Genomic DNA, 18,297 nt, shown 5'->3' with positions numbered 1-18,297 from the left:
TTGAGAACGTAAGTGTTAAATGGCACAGATGTTTACAATAATCACATGTATTATGTGCAATCTGCCAATAAACTGAGCCCTTAAACTTCTGCTTTTTTCAGTCCCAGTCCTAACTACTCTGACAGTTTTATAGCCATTACATAACCCAGAAATAAAGTGTTAGAGAGCACCTGCCCTCAACACTAGCTTTTACCTCCTTCCCATTGGTTTGAGCATCTGGGGGACACTTACCCTATATGGCCAGGTAGTTTTCAATGTTCTCTCTCTCATCTTAGTCCCAAACACTACCAGTTATTTGAAGATGACTATTAGGGACTAGAAGACTACACGAAACCATTAAGTTTCCTTTCTTCCCTCAAATACTTTTAAAATCCAGTGCTTTATTCATGTTATGAAATTAGTCACTGTTGTGTTACCTGAATAAACTTTCTTTATCCATACTTTCTTTACCCTCTAATATCTTCAGAAAGTATCTGTTCTCTCTCTCAGTATAATTTATAGACATTTATCTCAGTCTGTAAGGGTAGAATTAATCCGCCCCGTTTCAGTGCCTAAAGTCACAGTCAGTCACCTTAGGCTTCCTTTGCAGTCAATGGAAATAATTAGGCACTTTGGGAGGCTGATTCATCGCATTCTAAGATAGTCATCTAACATAAGGCAAATGAATGGCCCTCTGAGGCTGTGTATTTCTTTCCACTGAATACAAACGGATTCAAAGGAGAAAATTCAAATTTGAATGTTAACTGCAGGTATTGAAAGTTAAGCAAAACTAATCCCACCTTAACTATTGTTGTCACCGAAATCTCCTCTTTAACTGTGTTGCAGCACTTTGTTACGCATTTAAGCATACGATTCCCATGGAAGGCAGATAAACTGGGGCAACTGCAGCCACTGACACTAGCGATGATGAAGAGCAGCAACAAACTCCTGCTGGCAAAGCATGAATGTAATTCACCATGTTCTACCTTCTCCATTGGGTCTCTCTCATTTGGGTACCCGTAAGCAGTTTAAAAGGGCTGAGCACTACTTTTTACTAAACATTTTTCCTGAGATGTTTATGTGTTTTTTACTATAATACATTAACATGTTCAGAAACAAACAAACAAGCAACTGATTACATGAATAACATCCTAGAAGTCTATGGAAACCCTTATTCTTGTGATAACCCAAAGAATAAACAGGCATCACCAAGCAGTAGAGAAGCCAATATTTTATTCAAACAGATCAAAAAAATCCCATACATGCAAAACATGACATGCTGTACAAAAAAACAGATGTCAGACCTCCCAGGTTGAGAATAATGCATCAGTCACAAGACCGTAGCTGCTGCCTGTTACAAGACATTAGTGTCATGACAACATCTAGAATTCATAGCCTAATCTAGTCAGAACAAAAAACATACTCAGCAGGGATTGTGTAAATCATTTCAGTGAAAGCAGATTCAGTGATAACATGGACCTCTGAAAAGATGGAGGCAAAGTCCTAACTGTATGAGTAAATATGTAACAGACTCACACAAGCATAAAAGGCAAAGAAAGAAATGTTAGATTACAGCCCACTTCCTTCAAAAATGAGAACACATACCTTACTGCATCTTGCACATATCTTCCTCTAGCCAGAGAAAGTCTCTTCTTGGAAGAAATCTGTCCAAATCCTTTTCATACCAACTCTTCCCGTGGCTAAGATTGTCTTATTTAAGTTGTTAGGAAAAATAAGATTACAAAATTCTTCAACAGGGAGAATTCTAAACTTCTATCATACAGTATTTTAATCAAATGTCTATTCAATAAGCATTTAAGGATCTATTCCAGAATTGAATCAACAAATGAAAATGTAGGACTGTGGGTTTTTTTGCATAAGATGTTTTAAATATATTTTAGTTACTATAATTAGAATTATTTTGAATATTCAGGAGATGTTAAAAAGTGCAAGGGGTGTGTGGGTGCGTGTGTGTCTGCTCATGATCTAAAAATGACTGTATATACAAAAATTAATTGAAGAAGAATCTTGCAAAAATTAATGAAAACACAGTAATATAAATACAACACTGCAATTAAATCTTTGAAAGGGACAATCTATTTCTGTACAGACTGTAGAGTCCTCTGAAGACTTAACAAGATTCAAATGAAACTATGATCTGAGCTAAATGATTTTTCTATTGCAAAAAGCAGTAGGCTTCTCCAGCAACTCATGTTATTTCCTTTCAAAATGCGTTTTTAAACATTTTAATTTTTTATTTTAATTAAAAATTATTTTAATTTTCAAAATATAAATCAAACATTAAAAAGGCAAAGATGACTGATTTTAAAAGGTTTCCCTTGGATACAAACCTGTTTTTGTCATGCAAAAATTATCAAAATTAAGTGGAAGTGATGTATTCCCAACAATAATACATATCCTGAATTTTCTGGAAATTCCTCAACTGACCCTTTTTCCAAAAGTGTCTTTGATTTATAGTCACTGTAACACTTAAAATACACCTGTATATTACACAGACATTTAAGTAAGCTTAAATGAGTCTGAAAAAAACCCAATAGCTAAAATCTAGTTTTGTGCAAGGAGGCAACTTCAGGTAAGTCAGATTTTCACAAGGTGGCAGTTTCTAATTGCCTACTTTTACCCATGCCAAAGTGGCAGCCTAGCTAGGACGCTGTTCTCTCCAATGTCTCCACAGATAGTGAAAAGAGGCCAGTCTCAGCCAAGAGCAACTGAAGGAAGGAGCGTGACTTTGTTTCTCTGAACTGCCCATGTGAGGAAGCAACCACCATCCTCCCCTGAAGAAACTTAAGACAAGGCAAAGAAACCTCCTAAGTTATGCATCTATGTTAACACAGTGTGAATACCCTCCACACTATCCAAGCCCTCAAAAGATTTAAAAGGGAGACTGAGCCAGTGCTGTTGTCCTGAACAACTGGTACCCTATGAACGGTGGGTCATAAGAACTCTGAAAAATCAACTGATTCCCTTTATGGGATTTTCAGCATTACTGGGGAAGAAAAGGATAAAAGCAATACACTTCACAGATGCACCTATTTCCAGCTCATATCATTTTACTTTTGGTGCTGTCTGTAGTACAGCATTTAAAATAAGGAAAGGCCAGACTTCTGAGAACAAGAGAACAACTCACACTTGAGCTGGCTGATAAATGTTAATGATTAAGGACTGAAATATAATATTTACAACAATATGCCCTTTTTGTTTTGTATTTTAAATTACAGCTGATTAATTACTGGTAAAATGTAGACAGTAACTTGTACAATTATTAAATACAGTTACATGAGAGATGTTGTTATAATGCAGTTAAGCATTTTAACATTACATTTATTCATGAGATTTTTAAAATCAACTCTTATCTTTCTTCTCCAAAAGTATGGATGGAAGATGAATTCAGGTTTGTGCTTTTTAAAAAGAAAAATAGCTTCAATCAAATCAAAATTTTCAAAAGAAAAAATAGCTTCTTTTGTAGGCTCCCCAACTGATTAAAAAAAAAGAAAAAAAGAAAAAACTCAACATACAATAAATAACACTAGTTCTCAAAACAGTACTGGCAACATACCAGGCCACCCTATCGGGCTTTGATAAAAATGGTATCATCAGGAGTCGTAGCACAATCTTCCTTCTCAGTAACAGTCTCTACAGTGCCTGAAGCAGATACAATCACTACAGTTTTAGCTGCTGAAAGAGCTTTCTCCTTCTCTGCAATGGCAGCACAGACTGCCACGATCTCATCACTTTCAAAGTCATAGTCTGGGATTGATTCTTGTGCAAACTCTTTTGCTTCTGCCAGTGCTTGCACTGCCTCAGTCTTTGTTGCCTTCTCCTGCTGTTCATGGAGTTTTCTTGCCCAAGAAAGGTCCTCTTTCCATACTTCAGGGTTCATTGGAAAGATGTGTAAGGATACCTGAAAACTTCGGATTGCCTAGAAACAGAACAGGGGAAAAAACAAGGATTGGAATCTTCAAAGCCTGCATACTTCACCACAGAAATTAACTGGAGAAACATTTTCCCAAAGACAAAAATGATTTTATTCCAATCTGTCTTTATTGGAACATCCTCCTCAGCTGTGAGTTCAATCACAGTGTTACCCCCAAACACTGTGTGTTCAAGTGTCTGAAAGTACCAAGAATGAACAAATCAAGTACTTGGCAACAAAGGCACAAACAGGAGTTCACAAATGTAGATGGTCTATCTAGAGAAACAAACAGCATTTAAAACCAAGCCCTCAAGAAAATATTCCTTTTTATTTTAAAATTTGGAACAGAATTGAAGTATTTGATGAAAGAATACATTATTAGATACATTTTAAGGCCACAACTCCCTTAACAAAAATTAGGCAACCCGGTATTACTGCTAAAGGAAGAATATTAATCTTCATGCTCTCAAGACATGAACCACCTCAGAGAGAAATACTCCTTAAAAGCAGGTCACTGTTTTTCACTGTTCATATGAAAGAGTGATGAAATAAATGTCTGAAAGTGATGACAATAAGATGAAAAGATAAGTGTAGATGTTGTAAGAAGTGGCTTTTCCATGTAACTTAGGTATTTTGAAAGTACTTATCAAATGACCTTTTCATTCCAACAAAAACATGTCAAAAATAATATTGTAATTAAAGGGGGAAAAGCCAAATTCATTTTTGTTTTGATGGTTTTCTATCCCAGTTTTCTCCTATCATCAGATACACAGGAGGGTGCGAGCAGACAGATATAGTTTAAACAAATACAGAAATGGGATGACTGGGATCTGAAATTTCACCAATATTGCCCCTTTTAAATTAGCATGTGGTCATTTCATATATGATCTAATATTGCAGTCATCCATGGCTACGATAAGCAGTTTCTGTAAAACTGAGCAAATTGGTTACAAACATTTAACCTCAGAGAAAAGTATAAACTTCCCACTTTGAGTTACTCTAAGAACGAACTCCTATAATCTTATAAATCATCTAGTATTAATACAATTAATTATTTAATTATAATTAAGACTGCTTGTCTTTCAACTCATCTAAACTGGGAAATGTCCCACAAATAGAAATACTCAACCCAGAAGCTGTTAAATCTAAAAAAAAAACAAAGCAAGCATGGCATTTAGCAGTAATAAGATAAAACTGGAAGAATGCTAGACCAAAACTTACAGCTGTATTGGATTTTTAGTTATTTTAACAATAAGAAGGTCAACACTGACTTTATCTACTCTAACTTATACATGTACATGCACGTATGTATATTTTTCACATTTACTCTTTATGGTCAGTTATGAAAGTGGCCACCCTGAGTGACCAATTCTTCCTGTGGGGTGGAAAAACAGTGATGATACTGCTGGATCATAGTTAAGATTTCCAGCAACTTATGTATAAAGATTTTAAAGACATATGAACAGCACTGAATGCCATATTCTTTTGTAATTTATAAACACTCAAAGCACGCAAATTAATTTGAAAAAGCAGTATTTTCCATGTGCATCAACAGAAACTGCCAATTAATTTTTCTCCTTCCACAAAGTAGTTTATGAACTCTGTATGACATGAACTGAACTTAGCACAGCAGACAAGACATACAAATCTCTGATTTCTTTTAAGAAATGCTGATACGCTATCAGTATTACTGCTGTTGTAACAGACAGCCATTCAGTTCCAGGAAAAAAAAATACTTTACTATTGGCCTACAGCCAGATCTGAAGTGTAGGAGCTTGCTGGACTTAAGACATGAGGAGTGCAGTTTAATTCTTGCAAAACAGTGTCATTTTTTTCAGCTTTGCTGGCTTTTAATTTCAAGGGACAGATGAGTTAGAAGTAAACACTAAATGCTCTCTTTTTTCTTTTTTTTGAACACAAAATATAAACAAACACCATCTGCTTTTATACTTCCCATGGAAGAGACCTCCCACTTAAAACCTGTCTGTATAGTTGTGTTCATGCACATTAAACAACACTAAACACAGTAATTAAATACAGATTAACATAAGGCAACCGAAGTTTTACAGTGATGTTTTAACTAATAAGCTGAGAAGCTGCCTTGATAATTCACATGGATACAGCATATAATAATCACTTTTGTAAGCCTATTTGGGAAAAGATTTTGCATGTGACCTTATTACAGAAAGGTGTAAATACATTTTAAGAGGTGCAAAAGATCAGAGGCATAAGCCTTTAAAGCACCAGTACAATAGTGGAAAAATGCAGAATCGTCATTTACAGTATTTCATGTTGCCACTGCAACTGCTTCCAGTCATTATTTTCTATTATGACAAAAGAACTGAAAATCCAGGAGTATAAATGCCAAACTTGCACTGATAGCTCTTAAATTACTATCTGATCTAACCATTGATCTGGAAAATGCCAGATAAAAGGTACAAAAATGATTTATATTCCTATTTCTCATCCAGTTTATAATTTTAATCATTACAGAGTACAGCTAAAAGTAAGTTTTTCAGGATCCTATTACTATACTAAACCTATTCACATGGGTCAGTTCAAGTGCCACTTTTATTTCACATCTGCACCGGCGGGGGAATCTCCTTATCTTACCCAATTGCCTATCTGGCATTACAGGAAAGTGTTATGGCACTGCAAACACTTGATGCTTCTAGCCCCAATTTGATGGGCAACCATTGTCTCAGAGACCCTACATCTAAGGACTACAAGATTTAAAATCAACATGCACTCACAATTTTGCTTTTATATCCACAGGGAAGAGTACTACAAAAATCCACTACAAAATCTGCTGCAATACATTCTTGCTTGCTGAGTTACAATATTTGAAGGCTTCATATGTTCAAAATATTTTACATTTCATCTCACTATTGGGTGTTCTATAGGAAACAACCATCCTCTTCCATTTGTCTCATAACCAGGATTTCTTCTGTTGATTTGCAGTCTTTAATGTAAAGGTCAGTTTTGATCAGACTACTGTTTTTATCATGTATTATTATACAAAGAGCTAGCAACTGTCACCATACAGTAACCTTTACTCCTAAAAAAGGTTAGGGAGCATCTCAAAAGGTTATGTAGTTCACATCAGCCCTAAGGCTTATATCAGGCCTTTATGTTATATCTGATAGCTGTCTATCTGACCTGTTTTAAAGGATGCCCAACAATGGAGATCCAAACACACCTAAAGCTAATTGTTTATGTTTAATAATCCTTGTGTTTAATAATCCTTTTTTCTAATAGCCAATGTATTTTACTGCAATTGAAGCCTGTTACTACTACTCACAGTGAATATGAATAACCCATTAATTTTTGCAGAAATCTTTAATATGTTTAAAGACACTGGCCAAGTTCCTCATTACATCTCTTCTTTAAACCAAAAAAATCCAATTCTTTCAGATATTCTCACTCTAGTGTAAAAATTTATGTAGTTTAGCCTGAAAGGCAAATATGCTTATCTACTTAAACAGGCTAAACTTTTCTATACAAGATTTCCATTCAGATTTTTCCTTCTCTTCAAAAAATAAAAACAAAAACCACCTAACTGAAAATTTTTTTCAACAAAAATAAATTCTTCCACCTTCAAGAATGAGGTGACTCTTACTGTCTTGCAGTTCCTAAGTTTATTCTAAAGCACTGATGGTTTCACACTTTGGAGAAATACAGTAGGACATTTTCCAGATGCAAGGGATGAGATTTTTTCCATTAAACCTACTGGAATTTGGTGAAGTTCTAAACCTGTGAAAAATCCTTGTTCCCATATATTTGGTAGAAGTCTGTGAGATGACGGTAGCTTAATTCTTCTGTATTGAACACTTTCCACCGCAGAGAATTTACACTGACTGGATTAGGATGCATCATCCCCGAGTGACTCACACACGTCCTCCCCCTTCCCAGATCGCAGTGTGCAGTGGCTGACACAAGAGGCCAGAGGACGTGGGTCTGGCTTGTCTCTACCTGGAGGCATGAGATGAGAGCGGGCACAGTGGCTGGTGGTAACCGACAGAAAAATTCTCCTCAGTGTCCCCAGCCCTGGGCATATATCTCAGTACACATTAGAGCTTCAGAGAATTTATCTGTCAGCCACTGGGTCCACTTTAAGTTTCTCTTCAAGCTGCATTTTCCTTAATCTTAGAACTTCCTTCTTTCTCTTCTTTTGACAAAGGCACAGAAGTTTCTACCTACTCTTTCTACTCTCTTTTGCTCCAGTGATGTGCTCCCATTTCCCAGATCTCCTGTTGCACCAACTCATTCCTTCCTGGAGCTTTATTTCACTACAATGCTTGTTGCCTGTCTGCCTTTATACTTGAGTGAGCACCTCTGCAAGGCATTGCTGCATGCTCTGTAGAAGTAACTGCTTTAGGCTGGCTCAGCCTTGCAGAACTATACACTATGTTCTACTACAGGCATAAACACAATCCACCTTGATCAAGGGAACAGAAGATCTATCACATCGTAGAACTTGACATATTTAGCCTAGCAAAATAAAGCCTGAAGCAATACATGTGCTCTCAATTTGTAAGTCAGTAAACATCCAGGAGGAGGAAAGATAGCGACTTCCCTATTACCAAATTATATTGCTGAATTATTAAAGGATTTTTAAAGGAATGGTAAAAAGCCCACCCCATCACTGTTTGTCATGAACACTGGATCTAATTTAGCTAACAAAGTCTAGATGTTGAACAGATAGATTTCATCTGCATGGTTAAAGCCTCAAAAGTTCTAAGCAATTGAAAGAATAAATAATAGTAGGTGTGAGCTAATCTCTCAAGAATGCTACCAGCTCTGCTAGAACTGTATCTGTAAGAGAATGTAAACTTTTGGAATTCTGGTTGCACTTCTCTGTTGACTGCAAATAAAAATCAGATTGCTCTGAGTAAAAGGTAGTTTCATGCATAAAATATTTGGTGGGCTATCAAAATATATCTATGACTTCCAATAGTAGTTAAAAAAAAAAAAAACAGCCCACTAGAGTAGCTGAGGACTGATATGTGACCCCTGGGGAACCTAGTATTACTAAGTAGGATTGTTTGACATGTTTGGTTTTTCTATTTGTTTTTAAAAATGTCTTTTATCAAAACCTGATTAGGAAAGCAGTACCATTTAGTGTGAAACAACTATAAACTGAATAACAAAAAATTCTAGGCCAAAGCTATAAAACAAATATATATTTTTAAAATTGAATCATCTTTTTTTAATTTTTGATTATGCATGTAAGTACCTACTTTATTAACATAATAATAAATATTCCATCATTGTGCTCCAGCAATTGACTGTAACTCACACATTGTGTCGTCCTTAGAAGGAAGACTGTCATAAGAGTGCACTTAAATATTTTAATCTCATATTGGTCTATAAAAATAGAGTTATCCCCTCAAGTTGGCAGGAATACAATCGGAAGCACAGACTTGACTGCTTTTCAATAGAAAACTATCTACTCTGAAATTAAAGACTATAAAATGCCATGCAATGTTTTAACATTCCTTTTGATTAACAAATCTTTGTGTTTCTATACACTTAGGTTATTTTCATTCTGAAAACCCTCTCAAATCCAGAATTAGTTAGATGTTTATAACAGTAATATATAAAATATCAGACAGTAATCTTCTGTCACAACTTTGTGTATCAGGCCATATCAGTGGCTGATAGCTCATATACGGATTCAAATGAAAATGCAGTAATTCTTCTCTTTGCTAGTACATAACTCCCATTTTTACATAAAAGATCTGATGCTCCATTTCTTTGAAGTAAAATAAAAGCAAAGGGCTGATCTGAGGATTTGCATTCTCAAAACTTGGTTTCTTTTACAAAATCCAATACCACGACTATAACACGCTAAAATTCACCACTACTTAATATAGCAAACCACATTTTCTCAAAAAAACAGAGAGAAAGTATGCACAATTGGTTCATATTTGTGCATCCATGCAGTTAACTTTGTAATCTGCAATATCACAGATTTTACACTAAGACCCCAGCCCACAGTAGGGTAAACTCTGTAACCTTCATTAAGTAAAATTTTTTAATGCTTTTTTGCTTTTTATGAAAGTGTGGAGCTCACTGTTTATCTCTCAGAAAGAATTGTTCTAAAGAAGATATCAATGTGAAATTGTAAATTGTAACTGCTTAAGTTATTACCAGTACAGTAAAACTTATTTGTAAAAACAAACATTTATAGTGAAACGGGAGAAATATTGCAAGCCTGACTATGCATTTCTAGAATTCACTTTACACATTCACTTTGCAGAGTTTACTCAGGTGTGCTCCTGCAGACTGATTTCTAGCATTTTAAGGAATTACCGCCTCTTATCAAATGCACAGAAATGCAGAAATTCCTGCTTTTAAGTACTACAATTGACTCACCTTATTTACTAAATTCAGAAAAAGCAATAGCAAACAGCTTTTCCAAAAGTTAAAGGGGCTAACATCTCTCACTCTGCTTCTATGACAAGTTTGACAAAAACAGATTAAGAGAAGTTTTTCTTTGGCAATAAATTGATATATTATATAGCATATATAGACTGGATTTGCTTGGAACCTGTATTTTAGGCAGAGGAAGCTTGAAATGAAAATACAATAAATTGTTTTTACTAAGAAAAATGATTGTCCATTGTGAAGTAGTAGAAAATTACAACAGACCATTTAGCAGGATATGGGTAATGAAGGAAGAGACAGAGAAACCAAAGTAAAGGAACAAAGAAGCTGCTCTTGAGAAAAGTGGCAATTCCCAAAACTCAAACATTAGTAAAAAAAAAAACTTTGATATTTATGCTTTGACTTTTCTTTGTAAAAATTGTAACACAGTGAAAAAACTATAAAACCATAGTAATAAAAGGCCAGTGGGAAGAGTTTAATAATGACTTAAAACACTTGGTCAAGAAGTTCAATGGTTATGAAATCATTTAACCTTTCAAGACTCCTCTAATCTTGATCTTTTAAGACTGCCTAACAGTCACTTGGTTCAAAAAGAAAGAGTTAACATTATCTGCTGTTTAGAATATCTCCCAAAGCTATTCTTGGCAGGTGAGAACACCTTCATCAGAAGAGAGCTGAGTATGCCCTAAACACTCAGAAAGGCAATGTAGAAGAAACATCTACTGTTAAAGCACTGGAGATGAACAGGAGCTTACTCTCCCTAGGTTGCCTACTCAGAAAATTGAGACACACAGACATTCAGAGGGCAAGCTACCTTGTGATAACTCACTCTCCAGTGACAGTTAAGGTCAGTATAACATAACTGCAGGTGAATCTATAGTAGCATTTTGTTTCGGATGACGAATGTGCTTTGATGCAAATCTCCAATTGTTCCCACTTAACATGCTTTGTTTTGCATTACAGAAGAGTCTCAGAAAACGAACTGTATTCCTTTCCAATTCAACTCAACAACGCATTCCAAGAGAGCACCTGAAGTGCTCCAAGTAATAGAGCTAGTCTGAAGTAAAGGAAAGTGTATATAATGCAGACATAGGGTCCCCAGCACTACTACATCCAGATATCCACTCCTACTGGTGTGATGTGACTTGCTAATGTAGACAGTTTAAATGACCTGGTGAGCAGGCCTGGTGGTATAACTACTAACTGGTAAGGATAAATCAGTATCTATAATTTTCATTATTGTAACTGTAGCATTTATTGTAGGATAACCAGCATCAGTGAACTGTAATTTTTGCAGCAAACATAGCTTTGAATTTCCTTAGACTAATGCATTTAAAATCTCAGTCATGACTTACAGAGGCAATTTCAGGCACTTAATTTAAAAATGATTTATACACTGCAGACCAGACAGGACTGTTCTGACCATCTACATGGCAAAAGCCATGGAATATCACCAGTTATGTAACGTGACATGACCCAGCTATGTATGGATTTACATTAAATATTTCATATTACGATGCCAGAACAACAGGAAGTAGTTCACGGCACATCTGCAACACAACACAGCTTTTCTCCGATGTTACTCTCATGCTTTGTTTTTCAATACTTACTACTGTATTTTAAAAAGAAACTGTTTTTGTGTGATGTTAGTCCCACTCAGAAAAATCATTTTCTTGAAAATTTTCAGTCCAAACATTGTAACTTTCCAAAAATACTCTAAATTTATGACAAAATTATTTATTTGTATCAAAACAGCCCACAGCTACTTATATTAGAAGTGAAAAAACATTGGTTTTATTTTATTATTTGAGAGCTCATAATGAGCTATTTTTCTAATGGACTTTGCATACAAGTCTTAATTGAAAAGTTTCACTCACTATGTTTCCATACTAACTAGCAGAAAACTATTATATACACTTACATTATTTATACTACATTATTTACAGTTGTTTAGACCCTAGGTGATGTGATATGGGGAAAGGGTCTCCTTTTGCATCACACCATGTGGCAGAGATGGTGCCACGGCACAGAGCTGCAGTTAGAGAGAAGATGCACTGTAATTCTTGTGCAGCATCTCAATCTTTGCTCTCTAACTAGCAAGAAAAAAGGTCATCCACCATGTGAGGTCAAGGAGCCAGAAGCAAGCATGAATGAGAATGTATGATTTACTGGACCTGAAGCAAGAGAGTAGGAGACAGGGAAAACAAGGTACTAGAATTCTCTTAGCATTTGTGTATAAAACTAAGCCTGAATATCAACTGGGGTCTCACAGGACCTTCCGTTTTAAACCATGGTGAACTACACTGCAGCAATATATCTACCCGGAATGCAGTATATGAAGTTGCATCAACAATCATTCTGTTGCATAAAGCCATGATGTAAATACAGCATATAACAAAAATAGCTTTGAGCTAGGCAGGTTTTCCACAAGGCCAGCAACAAAAACACACAGGGAGCATTTGTAAGAAACAAAGTATAGGGAATACAGGAGAAAAACAACAAGAATCTTTTTCCTTGCCTGCACCGAAGCTATATAAGGATATTAAGCTACTTTGATATTTCTATACTTTCATCTCTCACACACAATTCAGAGGGTGTGGTTTACAATTTTAGTGTATGACTTCAGTAGTCCTTGCCCATTTTCCTACCAGTGCTATTTCTCCTAATCCAAGCTGGGCACGTCCCAACGTCTGCCAGGCATCCCAGGAACGTGGATTTCTCTGGACAGCCATTTCTGCCGCATGCACTGCTGGGAACACTTCATGCAAAGACATCAGGACCTATGACAAAGAAATAAGAATAAGAGGAATAAACAAAATTGAAAACAGAATTAAGTTTTCTGGGATTACCCAGGCAACCACTATAGTTTCAGTAACGAAGGACAAGATTCATCTCACCTAGCTTTTAGTCATTTAAAATTTAGTTGTCTAGTCTAAGATAGTCACCTAGACTTGCTCCAGAGCCCATACAGAGAAATAGGTATGCTAAAGGATGATTCATCTAACTTATTTAGGCAGCTCTTAGGAGGAGATGAATTGCTTCTGAAAGCATCCCTCTCCCTCCCTCCAGATCTCACATTCTGTCTAAGAGTAACAGAATTACTGTATTACACTGAAGAACAAGCACATTAAGAATCAAATACAGTAAGGAAGGAAGTATTTTTTCAAATAACTCCTAGGTTTTATTTCTTGTTTTTAATAGAAGACTCAAATCTACCAAATACAGTTATAGTGCACATGATATAATAATGGAAACAAGCCCTGTAATTCAGCATGGAAACAACCCTTAACAATGATTGTTGTATTTGGAAAGTAGGCTTTGCTATTGCAGAATGCTTTATTTAGGCATGAAATAAACTACATAAAAAAAATTTTTTTTAAGTGGTTTCCAAATGTGGAAACCTTTTATCCAGCAGTACAGGTTAGCAGAAGCCTGTTAACACTCTATACCTCACACTGGATCACCATAACTAAGCCTATAAATTTAGTTAAAGATACATAATGCAACTCAAAGCTTGTCCTATTTCTCCAAGACCTCCATGAAATTGGCACATTACCTGAAGACCTGCATCACTCTGAGATCATGATTTCAGACACCCACACGCTATGGTGATAGATACCAGTCTAAGAAACAAACGACAACTGCATTCCAATTGTATGATGAAAATGTCAACCACAGCAGTAAGACTCATGTGTGGGAAACCACTTTCTTCCCAGCTGACCCGCAATCATGATGAATACTATCAGAGCAGATTAGGACAACTGCTGAAGTGTAAAAGGCATTTACTTAACCTTACTGTCCTACAATATACTGGATATACAGTTATAAGTGTGGAGGGGAGGAAGATCCAAATGTGATTAATTACTACAAAATACTTGCACAGCACTGGGATAAGTACAGTAAAAGAACTAGACAGCTTTACTGCAGAATGTAACCCTGTACCCAGAATTCCAATAAGCACTTTGGATCCATACTCATAGCGTTTTAATGACTAAATTTTTCTAGAGGCTAGTCATCTGGGTCTCTCTTTAATTCCATTTGATAGATTGTGCAGTGAAATTTAGAAAGTTGCTAAAAAAACCTAAATGCCCCCCAATAGCTGTATGTATGCCATGCCATTTCTTCCCCCACTTTTTTTTTTTAACAGTAGTTCTCAGAAACTATGTTTTTTGAGCAAAGTCTGCAATGAATACTATGTATTTTTCCAAAACCTGAAGTTTAACTGCATTTCTGTGTGCAGTTTCATCTGCAGCGGATCTATGAATTGAACCACCGAACTGTTGCTAGTGGATAGGTGTACATTCTTCCACAATGATGTGATCTGCACCTATCAGATGTTTTTTATATTCATCTCTTCACATGCTTGTTGTCAGAAGAGAAAACCATCCAAGTACATACTCACCTTAACATTTTTATGGGTCTCAGAGCATTCGCTATCTTCTACCAGTTTTTTCCAGTGCAATATGATACCAAAACACCTACATACGTATTTACGACATCGTTTTTAATTTTTAACAACATTTCACTGTATTGTTTACTGAACTGTGACATCACTAGTATAGGTGAACTATTCCAATTTGATCCATTTATGACAATTGTGCGTACTAATTTAGACTAAGAGTACTTTTCCAGGTCACAGTGGTAATCGCTGTGCAACTAAACGATAACATCAACTTCTCAAGGTTGTATATGCTGTAACCTCATTTGTTATATAACAGGTTTGTCACGTGCTCAGCTCAATAAGCAGACGTGTCAGTATCTTTCTCTATATACATCCATCCCATGATCACACACATTTTTGTAGACTCCATTTCTCGAGTGTGATGAGTATCTACAGGATTCCTGTCACTGCTTATATGCCAATAACCCAGGGTCTGTTCAAAAAGAGGAAACAAGGTGGTAGACCACAGGAATTATACTAGCGATCTTCATCAAGACAGACTTCTCAATCATTCATTAGTTTAACATATCAATTTAAGAGAAAAAAAAATTATATTTTTAATTCCATCTATAGCATTTCATGCCCAAGATACACTTTAGCGTTATACATACTTAAATACTGTACCGAATGACATTACCACCAGTCTCCCTTTGAGCCAAGTACCATTTTTTAAATCTCTCTTCCTTCCCATGAATTTGGTTCACACTTATCCCTTACATCATACATAAAGACCCAGGTCTTTTGCTGTATACACAGCTCCTGTAGGTTCTGTCCTGATTATATTCTCTTTATTGCTGGTTTCCTTGATTCCTGCATATCACAATATCACACCATAACGGACCAAAGTCCTTTTTTTTTTTTTTTGGGGGGGGGGGGGGGGGGGGAAGGACCATGTCTTGCTCCCACTTCCACTGTGGAAAATCCACAATTTGATTTTATCCTCTCATTTTAAGGCTCTGGACTATTTGGTTCCTTCTATTTATCTCTTTTTCAATTATTCTAAGTTGTTCTTATTTTATTTGCTCTACCATGGCATCAGCATAATGGTCCACTTTTCTGCTTCTCACAAAGATGCTCCCAGACTTTCTTCCATTTCAATCCATATGCTTAAAATACTTAAGCTTGGTATGCAACTTGGTTTCACTTGGTGGAAAAACTATTATCTTCTTTCATTCAGATCTGTGACTGAGATGACTGCAAAGCAGCAGCAGTCCCCACCCTATTTGAATGCTTGCTGTTATTCTTACCTTTTCTTATTTTTGTCTCCTCATTGTTACATCTTTTTTTTTAATTTAAAAGTGTTTATACTTGGATATTTCCTACAGTAATTGTTCTGAAATAATTATTCTGAATAAAATAGGATAAATGGAATGAATATGACACACACACACGCACCCTACACACAGGCTCCCTCCAAAATAAGTGTGTTGTTTTCTTTCATTTGGTTGAATTCCTTTCCAAAGAGTAAACTACAAACTCCTCTGTTTGGAAGATTTTCTTCTTGGGAGCTCTACTGTACTTAATAAAACGAAACTCCTGACCCTTTTTTAAACTTTTCTGGATTATAGCACAATTAAGTGAAACCGCAAACCATCATCACCACCAATCCAAAAGCAGATGCAATTACATTAATTCATTAGTAACATTTTGGTTCAAGTTACATTCTCAATGATTTCAATTTTCTTTTTTCTGACAGCAGAGATAGGAATAATAGTCATCCTCTGCTAGTTACTTCCAGCAAATATTCAGGTTACTAGTGAAAACAGAAATAAGGAAGTGTAATTTTAAAAAGTCACAAAACCTTAGATTAAATCAGACTGGTCAGGCTTAGCATTTCTTTTTCAATGACTGTCTACTTTTTAAAGTAAATAGTTCAGTTGCATTAGGGTATTTTTAATGACCAGACAAATAACACGATGCATCACAGAGCGTGTATGTACCACTGAAAAGGGTCATTTTGCCAGAATCACCTGTCTCTGAAAAAGTAAGGATGAGGATGTGTGTATGTTTATGAATGCCCCTTTAAGAGCTGATATTCTAAGATTATATTCCTTTTCTGTTACTCCCTTAATACATTATTTTTTCATAAATATTAGTGCTTTTGCAAATTTCATTAGCAGGATGACACTCAAGTTTCACAGTTAAGTAATCTCATTGCATATTTCATTTATTTTCCGATTACAGTGGAAACACTTCATTAGAAAATATTCTTAAAACTGATCAAACAAGTATAAAGAAAATAAAAACTTCCAAAATAAAGCAGAAAATTAAGCATGTCATGACCCTTTTTATACACACATTTCCCTCTAATCATATAGAGACATTCAGTAGGTGGTTTCTGAAAAGCTATTTTATTCTAATAGAGTTATTATTATCACATGCATTAAAACAAGGAACACTGCTGTCACTACAGTGACTGAGGGTTTAATAGAGATAGCTTTAATAAGTCATAAAAGTGAGAACAGATGAGAAGAATTAGAAGAACTCAGTGGCAAAAATCAATTGAACAGCAACACTCATCAGGAGACTGACCAAGTAAAATATCCAGGCAGGGGTATGACCTGTTATGTCCTACCCACAGCATTTTGGAACTGTTACGAAGCTGAACAAGTCTTCACTTTAGATGAGCTCACAGTCTTCAAGTTGAATCACTATATATAGACACATGCCAAGTCCAGTGAAACTGACCCAATTCCTTCTTCCATACAGAAATTAATTTCAAAATACTGATGAACAAAATTCTTCCTACCTCTAAGCAGTTACATTTACCCATGCTGAAAAGGAATTACTTTCACAACACAGAGCAGTGTTTTTTGTTATCTACTTTTCTGGAGTTTATCTCAATGTTTGATGGTAAACTGTATGTTCCAGTTTAAAAAAAAAAATCTAAAATGAGAATTCCTACCTTTCACATTTTCTTACATTATGACCATAGAGAATTACAAACTAAATTAGGTTAGGAGGGACCTGTGGAGGTCACCTAGTCCAACCTCCTGCTCCAAGTACAGTTAACTTCCATCACGTTGCTCAGCAGCTTGTCCAGTCCAACTTTGAAAATCTCTAGTCTCTCTCAGAAATCAATTCAATGCTTAACCACTTTCATTCAGAAGTATTTTTTCCTTCCTTATATCAAATTGGAATTTCTCTTGCTGCAACTGGGGACCAGTGCCTTTTATCCTTTCAGTGCACACCTCTGGGAAGAGGCTGTCTTCTCTGTAACCCCACTAGGCAGCGAGGTTCTTACAGATGAAATACACTGGACTAATAAAAAATACTAAAATATTTATTAGTTTTTTAGCTTGAGCAGTTGAGATATTACTATGACTTTACATAATTTCAGCAAATCACAAACTGGTTAATCTCAAATATTATAAATCAAGAGTATTTGAACACAGGCATACAGAGTCAATATAATGCATACAGGTATAATATTGACTAAGATTCCAAGAAGAATTCAGCAGCTCCTACACTGAATAACCTGAAGTTCACCTAGTCACACAGAGAATATCAAACACAGTTCAAGGACAGCACAAGAACAAAACAATAGGCAGAT

At 35.7% G+C, this 18,297-nt stretch overlaps 1 protein-coding gene across 1 annotated transcript in view; it reads right to left on the bottom strand.

Moving 5' to 3' along the window:
* Positions 1–1,195: 1,195 nt before the first annotated feature.
* Positions 1,196–18,297, bottom strand: part of LOC135325103 (tetratricopeptide repeat protein 33-like) — a 51,185-nt gene continuing 34,083 nt past the window's right edge. The window contains exons 4-5 of the mRNA XM_064502613.1: positions 12,952–13,083; positions 1,196–3,919 (exon numbers count right to left, since the gene is read on the bottom strand). Coding sequence (XP_064358683.1) covers positions 3,566–3,919; positions 12,952–13,083 — 486 coding nt within the window. The 3' untranslated portion in view covers positions 1,196–3,565. The remainder of the gene's footprint in view (positions 3,920–12,951; positions 13,084–18,297) is intronic.

This window comes from Dromaius novaehollandiae, chromosome Z (genome assembly GCF_036370855.1).
Source record: "Dromaius novaehollandiae isolate bDroNov1 chromosome Z, bDroNov1.hap1, whole genome shotgun sequence".
NCBI lineage: Eukaryota > Metazoa > Chordata > Aves > Casuariiformes > Dromaiidae > Dromaius > Dromaius novaehollandiae.
Note: the sequence above shows the minus strand (reverse complement) of the source record. Positions and strands in the feature narration are given on the sequence as shown.